Genomic DNA, 9,272 nt, shown 5'->3' with positions numbered 1-9,272 from the left:
TAAAACAAAGAAACTCTAATGGATAGACAATATGGCTATTGGATGATCTTAGATCAGGTGCCAACTTTAAAAGATATTGGGGCAAGTTTGGCCTTGACTCAAAAAAGAATAAAGGGACTTTAATTAAATTTTTTAAATTTTTTTATTTTCAATTTTGAATTTTAAAAAAAAATCTTATAATTTTTAATTTATACCTTAATGTATATAAATATATTTATTATTATTCAATAAATTTATAAATTCTATTATCATAATTATTTCTTAATTTAAATAATTAATTATAATAAAATTTTTATTTAAAGATATAAAATTTTAAAAGAATTATATTACTTCACTAATTCTAATCACTAATACTTTCAAATAAAGCATTTATTAGTATACAAAGTCTAATTTGGATAAAATTTTATTAAAGTATTATTTTATATGATATAATGATGTAAAACTTCTTTTTTTTTGAATATTTATTTATTTATTTATTTATTATTAATTAATTTTCCAAAATAAGTAGTTTCAATTCAATATATTAAGATTTTAATTTTCTATTATCACAAATATTCTTCTTTAAGAATTATTACAAGATTCTATTTGTAACCATGATATTAGAATATAATTTCATCATTCTATAATCTAGCCAATACTACCTTATTTGTAATAAAAAAAAATTAAAAAGAGTCATGCAAATTCAAAAAGAGATGTGAAGTTTAATACTAGTGCATCATCCATCTTTTAAGTATTCTTTCAAGAATGAATGAAAAAAAAAAAAAAAAAAAAAAAAAAAAAAAAACTATTTTATTTCATGTTCTTCTATTGAGTGAACTTTTCCAACTTAAATATATATTTAAAAAAAAAAAAAAAAAAAAAAAAAAAAACATTCTAATAAGATACAAATTAATAAAACATAAGATAAACTTTTACATGTCCCTTATGTAACATGGTTTAAACCTCAATTAAGATTCATCCTTCTAGACACACACATCCATATATCAACGAATGATAAACATATGGATGATAGTTGGTGTCGACAAGGCGAGGCTCCGCCGGATCCCATGACCGCAGTGGTGGACACGGCTACCGGCAGTAGGTCATCAATTCCGAGGAGGAGAGCTTCCAGGAAAGAGCTCTGACATTCTCACACGCATCTCTGAAGCCGTGTCGGTGAGCCATTCTGACATAACGCATTTCCGGTGCCTTTCCTGAATGGGACTTGTGCTCCGTTGCGCCGCACTTGTTCATCGCTAGTTTCTCCCCTGAGTTAGGTACACTACCGATCATGTTTGCTACCGCTTCGTGACCTACTGGATTAGCCAGTTTTTGTTGGGTAAGTGGACATCAACAAGCATTAAAAAACAAACCAGGGTTGGGTTAGGTGAGACAGAGGAGGCACAGAGCCGCACAATGCTTCCCCACATGTCGCACAAACGATCGTCGTCGACGGATTTGATCTGACATGTATATATATATATATATATATATATATATAGTGGCCTTTCCTTGATTGTTTTGTGGCTCCGAGATTGGCCGAGTGTAGGTAAGCGTTGCGCGGTGGTTTTATGGTTTTTACTTTAACAGGAAACATCTTGGTTGTGTTTTCACGGATGTGGCTTTTGGGGAATTTGACACCAGCGTAAAAAAGCTGTCGATCCTCCCTGTTCATCTTCCCCGTGAAATTGCCTTGTTGCGTTTGCCGCATCGGTGTGAGAAGTCGGTAAAGATTCGCGGATTGCATTTGAATGATTCCAATGGAGTTACGGCGAAGGGAGAGTCTGCATCGTTTCTGTGAAGATTACCACCGGCAGTGATTTCGAAGACTGCTCTGGAACTTAATACAGCATCGGAGAAATTGTCAGAGTCGGTTTGGAGTCGTGGAATGCAAGGAGTGGGAGTTGGGAATGGCTTGAAGGGGTTTGGGATTCTGCATGTATGTGCGTACAAGTGATGAGGAAGGGCAGAGATTATTGCGAGGTGGTGAGTGCAGATCCATTCGATGGAGAGATAATTGAGGATTGTTCAGATTCGGAGTTTGATGTGGAGCATCCGGACAACTCCGAAGCTGTGAGATTGGAGAGGTAGAACATGCTGGAGCTTTACAGCGGCGACCACCAGCAGCTGAAGCTTGCGTATGAGGATTGGGGGAGATCACACAGTTTGCTGGGGCGACGAGTTGAGCATGGAACTGCGTTGGCGAGCTTTGTTAGGAAAGAAATTTGTCATCTCCTCGGAGTGTTCGTTGTGGTGGAGGGGGTGTTGCTCGTTACTGTGGCGCAAACTAACCTCCTGACGTGCGAGAGCTGGTGGGTTTTCTTCTATTTGTCGTTCCTTGCCTCCGTCGTGCTCCTCATCCCACTTACGCAGAGGATTACGGTGTATTGGAGTCTTCGCAGCAGAATTTCAAACCTACTCTCAGGCTTGGAGGTGCCTCTCAAATTCGCTCATACCTCTCCCTTTTTCTTGGTAGATGTAGGTGTCGACATCAATTCGAATTCTTTGCATTTTGCGGATTTGAAGATTTTTGAAGCATTAGTATTCCGGATGGTTTGTTAGGTCTTGGCTAGACGGATCCACGACATGAAGACTCTGGGACCGTTGAAGAGCACATTCGATTTGAAAACAAAGGATGTTGTTATGTGCGAGATTTTGAAGAAGCCCGGTGTTTCCGCCACCTTAATCATAACGGCGGTTGTTGCTTTGGTTATTCTTTCTGTTGTGTTTCTTCTTCTGCTCGGCATCCGATTTCGTTGCGAAGGATCCATGATCATGCCGCAAAGGTTGCAGACCTTTCTCAATTTCTCCCCAGATTCCTTGAGCAGTCCGTAAATTATCGTGTGGAAGGAAACAACGCGCCAATCAACCTCCTAAATATAGAAGCATTCACAGGAAAAAAGAGTATCAGAAGTCCGTTGCCATTACTTAAAATACAAATCATACGACAGGGTTTAGGGTGGCATTCGGCGCTGCGATTCAATAGATTGCTCATGACTTAGGATTTAAGCCCTTAATTAGGGCGTAAATAGGGTGTAAACCTTAGCTTGTACATATCCAAAATGTCAGATTCACCTCAATCAATAGTTCATGCAGTTTCTTTAAGCAATCACACGGAGCGTGTCTGGAATTGAATCACAATTTTGATCACATTCTTGAGCACAGTCTGAATGGGTAGCTCATTTCCATGAAGTTTGTCTTGCTGTAACCAACGTGTAAATACCTAAGATGAACTATTTATTCTTAGGTGGTAAGAAAGGATATCCTGGAAGTGTCTACCTAGAGTGGGTGTCTTGTGGGTGGACATTCATCGAATTCAAAGGTTCAAGCACGTGTGAAAACCTTTCGCTTCCAAGTTAGTCTTAACCATCCACAAGTGGTGATCTAGGGTGAGGATATTCTCTCAAAAAGCACATTTTGTACACAATGGAGAAAGAGAACTAATGAATGGGACTCAAGACCTCTTGTGCTGCAATACCTCTCATGAATAACGATATAAATAAATAAGAAATTTACATATATATATATATATATATATATGTATGGAGAATTATTCCCCTGCTCATAAACATGTACGAATTCAAATTGGGGGGCAACATGCAAGCGCAAAATCCTCCACCCAGACGTCACCATGTGGATGACCATCCACAAGAAGACTTCCAACTAGAATACATCTGGTATGAGCCAGCAAACTGTTCAGTCAAAGCAATCCAGAACACCTAGTACGAGCTTGCCAAGTGTTCTGTCAAAACATTCTAGAAGAATCTATGCGAATCAACCTGGTTAGACGACGTTGAACGAATTGAATTTAAAAAATATTTGGGGTACACCAAAAGTATGGCGTCTGGTGGGTTGTGATTTTAGAGTACGACTTACAAGATGTTATACCAAGAGATGAGATAAACATGAGGCATAGAGCTAAAGTTGCCACGCAACTCAAATGGGATTGGTTTGAATGAAATTAGAAACAAAACCTGCAAGTGTCTTTTTTCAGTTCAACGGACAATGAGGTACGAAGTTGGTTACAAACGAGCAATAAGTGCTGGAGCCCACCGTGAGGAAGAAGAGAGTCTTGTGTGACAAAGCCTGCAGCATATCATGAAGATTCTACGACCCCTTCTAGGAAGGTTTGTCAACTCCACCTTTCACAGAAATGTGATGCGAGAAACTACTACCATTGCTAAGCAAATTATGATCTAAGAAAACAACCACCACTGTGATGTCGTCATGAAAATGTCTTCGGATGCCGCGCTCGATCTTCTTCAGATCCGAGTACCGCATCTCCCGCTTCTTGGCCGCTTCATGCAGAGCGAATCGGATGAGGCGCTTGGCGATACCAGCGCGAGGGTGATTATGGACGATATCCACGGCCTCCTGGTTGGACAAGTGCTCCCACAACCCATCTGATGCGAAAATTACAAACTCCACATCTGCGCACAGGTCAAATACCTTGATGTCCGGCTCGGCACTCATCACAGGCCTCTGAAGCGGCTCCGGCAGCCGAAACCGGCCGATCAGAGGCTCACGGTTAAATTCGGCTTTCTTCAAATAAACATCGCCGATGGAACGGGAGACTTGGATCAACCCCTTCACACGCCACACTCCGTGCTTCAGCACCACTATGCGCGGGTCATCGGGATGCGCGGCCTGCAGGTCCTGCCTGACAATCTCGACACTGGCGTTGTGCTCAGTAGATATCTCCGTAGCAATTACCGATTGAAGGTGGCGTGAGTATCTTCCGAGCACAGCCTTGGAATCACCCAGGCTGGCGACGTACAGCTTGGACTCCCAAACCACCCCTACCAGACAACAGGAACCGACGGCAGCAATCTGAGGCTTCGTGAGCCATAAATCCTTCACAATTTCCAAAAATCCCTCCTCCGTCTGCTTGAAAGCTTGCCGTAGAACCTCGGCAGACATTCCCCCCTCTTGTGAAGCGAACTTCTGCAAGTGACGGTAGAGACTATCATTGACGTAACGAGACGCCTCGGGACCGCCATGACCGTCGTACACTCCAACAAATGTTCCAAATGGTCCGGTTTCAACTTGGCTCATGTCCTCCAAGATTGCATTTGCCTGAACAGAGGAAATAGAAAATTGTCCTGTGGCATGATCAACCAGGTCCTTGTACCACAGCAGTGGGTCATGGTTATCTCCGCTCTCCTCCCCAATGTGCGTGTACTTTTGCACCGGACGCCAACATGCCATCAACATCTTCATTACCCACTCCACCATCCTTCGAATGCTCCTCCTTACCCAGCTTCTTCATACTTCCACTCCATACCCCCTTCGCTTCTTCCTGTGCATTCGACGCTAAACATTCACTTTTTGCTGCACATTCGCATCTCCTTCCACTTTGTCACGGTACGACCCAAATACAAATGTACAAACACCCCTGATTCTAATGAATGTCTACCTCAAGAGTACAAGCATAGAGGAAAAATTGTGCTCCGCAAACAGTCCTCTGTCCGAAGAATATGCCTTGCACCACAACGCAAATCGTCAATAGTATTCACCAGAAGCTTGTGAACGCGTCCAATAGCGAAAAACGCTCTTCTTGCCACGAATAAGACTGCTTATAACTTCAGTACCGCACCAGCAGCACAAAAACCTGTAACATTGTTTAAAACATGGCATTGCGATGGTTCAGCTATAGACACAAATTATATTTCACTGGAAACACGGTGTAGATCCCTGCATCCAAAACAAGAATATGTCGCAGATATAAAAAGACACAATCCAGACGTCGTTCACAGAAGAAATGACCAAAAACAGAAAGATGGCCTGCATATTCAGCACAGAATGAACAGAGACACCTGAGAAGCTGATGATATCATTCCAATATTATTAAGTTCCACCTACTTTGAAACGATCCCAAAGTAAGACCCAAGATGTATTTCCAAACGATTGGTGTTAGAAGCATCTAGCTTTCCTTCGATTTAACACGATAGGTCACACACTAGACTTATCATCGTGCATCGAATTGACTTAACAGGCTCTAATTGATGTCAGATTCTAAACCAAGAACTTACAGAGAAATTCTAAAGGCGCAAGCAAAGCTCGCTATTTGTTTGGCCGGATTGTTGTCGTATAGGCACGCAATGGCAACAAGTCAAGGTTGCATAAGAGGTTGTATGCCATCTTGTCCCGTTTCCATTACCCTTGCCTGCAGAGCAACAATTTTGCAAATAACCATCCGCATAGGCATACTTTCAGTGTCGTCATATGCCACTGCATGATGGTCAGCCTGTGACAGACCAAGTGAAGAAAACGTAAGAAAAATATCCATGTAAACTCGGAAACCCTCTATAATGTGGTTTCCCATTTCTTAGCCACCGTAACACAAAGAATAGACCCCAAAATAGCCTCAGACAGACCTTCTGAAGTCCATACGCCGCAAGCTCTAAAGGTGTGAATCGCTTTCTAGTGGGCAGTGACCAATACCTCCTGCCTGATACAACTTGGTATCATAAAATTGAGGGGCAAGAAAGCAAATCAGGAATTGCTTCCAGTGTGATGAACTCCGAAGCAAACCTTAAAGTCTTCTGCTACCCTAATCTACGAACCGGACGCACGTCGAGGAAATCCACATTAAAAAAATCAAAAATTCATACAAAACTAAATTAAGAAAAACTCTTAATGATATTCATGATAATTATGATCAAATCAAACCATCACTCAGCAAGCAGAAACCGAAACAGAACCCTAGTAGTCAGTCACATCTTCTTCCTACATCCATCAGCTTGCTTCGACGGAAATCCCGCACCATTAAACTCCAGCTCAAGTCCTACCAGATCGGGTGCCATTGACAGACACCAGAGGGCTGGATCGCTCATCGGCAACAACTTCTAAGAAATAACACAATACTCAACCACATCTTTGCTGGAACTACAGCCCGCTACGGCTTCACAACCTTCGAATCCACAAGCCATCAACCTGTTGTGTTGGTTTCCTTTACTTGCTACAACAATGATCTGGGCAACGCAGCAACCACACAACCCCAATCTCAGCACTTGTTCAGACCCACAAACCCTATTCCGTTCCAGCAGACAACCAGAAACCCTAAACAAAAGAGATTAAATTTACCCACAACACGCCCCAACGACGCGGAAACAGGACATTCCGCAAATAACTAGCTTAGCCCACACCTACAAGTCCCATACCAATCCATACCCACTCCCAAAGTCCCCCGAAACTGATCCCCGACGATATGCAAGCGCATCCAAAATTCTAACTATCAAAGTGCCAATAGCTTCTTAATGCCAATCTACCACGCAATATCGAAAACCTAACCCCAAAACCCCGAACTCAACAGCGAAATGCCATGCACAATCCAATTACGTACACCGACACGACGCCATAATCCATCAATACACCCCAGCCCAAGACATCACATACCCCACTACCCCGCGGATAACCTCACCATCACAACATCCTGCTATCCAGCACCGACGCAGGCATCGCTGAAAGTAGCTGAAATCGCTATAATGACGAAGACGACGATGTCGAAGGCGCGGCCTTTCCGCGCTCAATCGCACCAAGAAGAGCCGCAACGCATCCTCACATGAACCGCAGGCATGCTCCGCTCCACCACCACCACCACCAAAACAACCCTCAATGGACCTTATTCGCGTCCCCTTCCCCTCTCTCTTGCTCTCCAAGGGACTAAGACCCGAGTTCTCTACAGTACGCAAACCACCGAACCCCAGGAATCGTAACGAACCCTAAAATACTCGTGAAAGCGCGCACCAGCTCGGACAGGAGGGAGCTTGCACAAGAAACGTTCCTTCGATAAAAAAATAAATACCTGATAACTTCGCCGCGGTAACAGACAAACAACCGTGGTAAATGACAAAACAGGTGGGTGGGCGGGGGGGGACGAAGAAGAAGAAGAAGAGATCGATCGGTTGATGACGATGCGGTGTTCGCAGGTGCTCGAAGGAAGATCGCAGATCACGAAGTGAAGATGATGGTCAATGTTAAGATGGATCAATGGACTGGTGGCTGCCTGTTACTTGGGGAGTGGGCAACGGGAAGCGACGAAGCTGGAGTGACGCGGACGTGACGGGATGATGCTGCCTCCACGATGATTCCGCTGCTTCCTCTCCCTTGCTTCGTATTTCTACAATATAATCAATCGATTCCTCTCTCTGCAAATTCGATCCCCGTCCTCCGTCCCACTAAATTTGGTCGCGGATCTCCTGCGAGACGAGTCGACGATCGAACGTCGGAACAAAATTTTCCCTCGATCAGCGTTTCCCCGCCCCTACGCGGTCTGTCTCTCTCCGCTACGGCACTTCATTCATCCATTCGATGGGTGCCTTCTGTTCATCCTTGGTAGATGGATGAAGGTAGGTGGAAAGTGCGGAACACACGAGGCCGACAAATGTTTCGAAGCCGTGTTCATATTATTACTACTACTATTAATATTATGATTATTAGGGTTATTTCCATCAGTGCTGGTTGAGCTTCGCTTGTTGACACTGTTGTGAAATTATCTTCGTGTCATTGGATTTCAAATGTGTTGATAGAATTATTTTTTCTGTTGTTGGATGTAGAAACTGTTTAAGTAAATTTCAATACATAATTCTTTTTTGTTTCTGTTCATTTGTCTTGTGCACAGATAGTTATTGTGGATTATGGTTAATATTTTGATTGATAAGGTACGAGTAAAATCTTAACCAATAGGAGGGCTGGCCTGTATCATCTGATTTTTTTTCCAATTTTTTAATCTTTGGCATAAATTTCTTAATTTGGACTTTTAGTTTAATACATATACTTAGATGGATATATGATTTAATTACAAGCTTAAATTCACATCAAAAAATAAAAGCTGTTCTTCTTATTAAAGAATAATACATAAATATAATATAATTGAATGATATACTTCAATTAGAAGCTTAGAGCTACATCAACATGGATAAGAGATAAACAAATAAATAAATGAATAAATCAAATAAAATAAAATGTTAACAAAAGAACATGGTCTTGCAATAAAGGACTAATATAATTGGAATTTGGTTTATAATGTTATTTATGTAGTTTTGATATTTAAGAATGATTCTAAACATACTAAGAATTCATAAGTAAGACTAAAGAATACTATTTTTATATATGTATATATATATATATATATAGAGAGAGAGAGAGAGAGAGAAAAAAAAAATATGTCTATTTTATATTTTAAAAATTGGTGTCTATCCTTAAATTCTCTAATTAGTTGAATTCCAATTGATACATGATTGGCTCATTTCTTTTATTTTATTTATGTCTTTTTGAAATATCTGCCAACA

The 9,272-nt window shown here is 41.5% G+C and overlaps 2 protein-coding genes across 13 annotated transcripts; one reads left to right on the top strand and one right to left on the bottom strand.

The window, feature by feature from the left end:
* Positions 1-1,215: 1,215 nt before the first annotated feature.
* Positions 1,216-3,089, top strand: LOC112284593 (uncharacterized). Its single transcript, XM_024524510.3, has 2 exons — positions 1,216-2,412; positions 2,542-3,089. Exons 1-2 carry the CDS (start codon positions 2,074-2,076, stop codon positions 2,812-2,814), a joined length of 612 nt encoding a protein of 203 aa, XP_024380278.1. The 5' UTR covers positions 1,216-2,073; the 3' UTR covers positions 2,815-3,089.
* Positions 3,090-3,892: 803 nt separating this feature from the next.
* LOC112284590 (putative protein phosphatase 2C 79) lies at positions 3,893-8,214 on the bottom strand. 12 transcript variants are annotated; one of them, XM_073535334.1, is made up of 4 exons: positions 7,403-7,544; positions 6,012-6,226; positions 5,496-5,673; positions 3,893-5,278 (listed from the first exon to the last, which is right to left on the bottom strand). In XM_073535334.1, exon 4 carries the CDS (start codon positions 5,212-5,214, stop codon positions 4,099-4,101), a length of 1,116 nt encoding a protein of 371 aa, XP_073391435.1. In that variant the 5' UTR covers positions 5,215-5,278; positions 5,496-5,673; positions 6,012-6,226; positions 7,403-7,544; the 3' UTR covers positions 3,893-4,098. The 12 variants fall into 12 exon arrangements, with proteins under 12 accessions (XP_073391435.1, XP_073391434.1, XP_090107830.1 ...); XM_073535333.1 differs by having other exon boundaries at positions 5,396-5,590; XM_090251704.1 differs by having other exon boundaries at positions 3,893-5,310; positions 5,496-5,590.
* Between the last annotated feature and the right edge of the window lie 1,058 nt (positions 8,215-9,272).

This window comes from Physcomitrium patens, chromosome 7 (genome assembly GCF_059467195.1).
Source record: "Physcomitrium patens ecotype Gransden chromosome 7, ASM5946719v1, whole genome shotgun sequence".
Taxonomy (NCBI): Eukaryota; Viridiplantae; Streptophyta; class Bryopsida; order Funariales; family Funariaceae; genus Physcomitrium; species Physcomitrium patens.
Note: the sequence above shows the minus strand (reverse complement) of the source record. Positions and strands in the feature narration are given on the sequence as shown.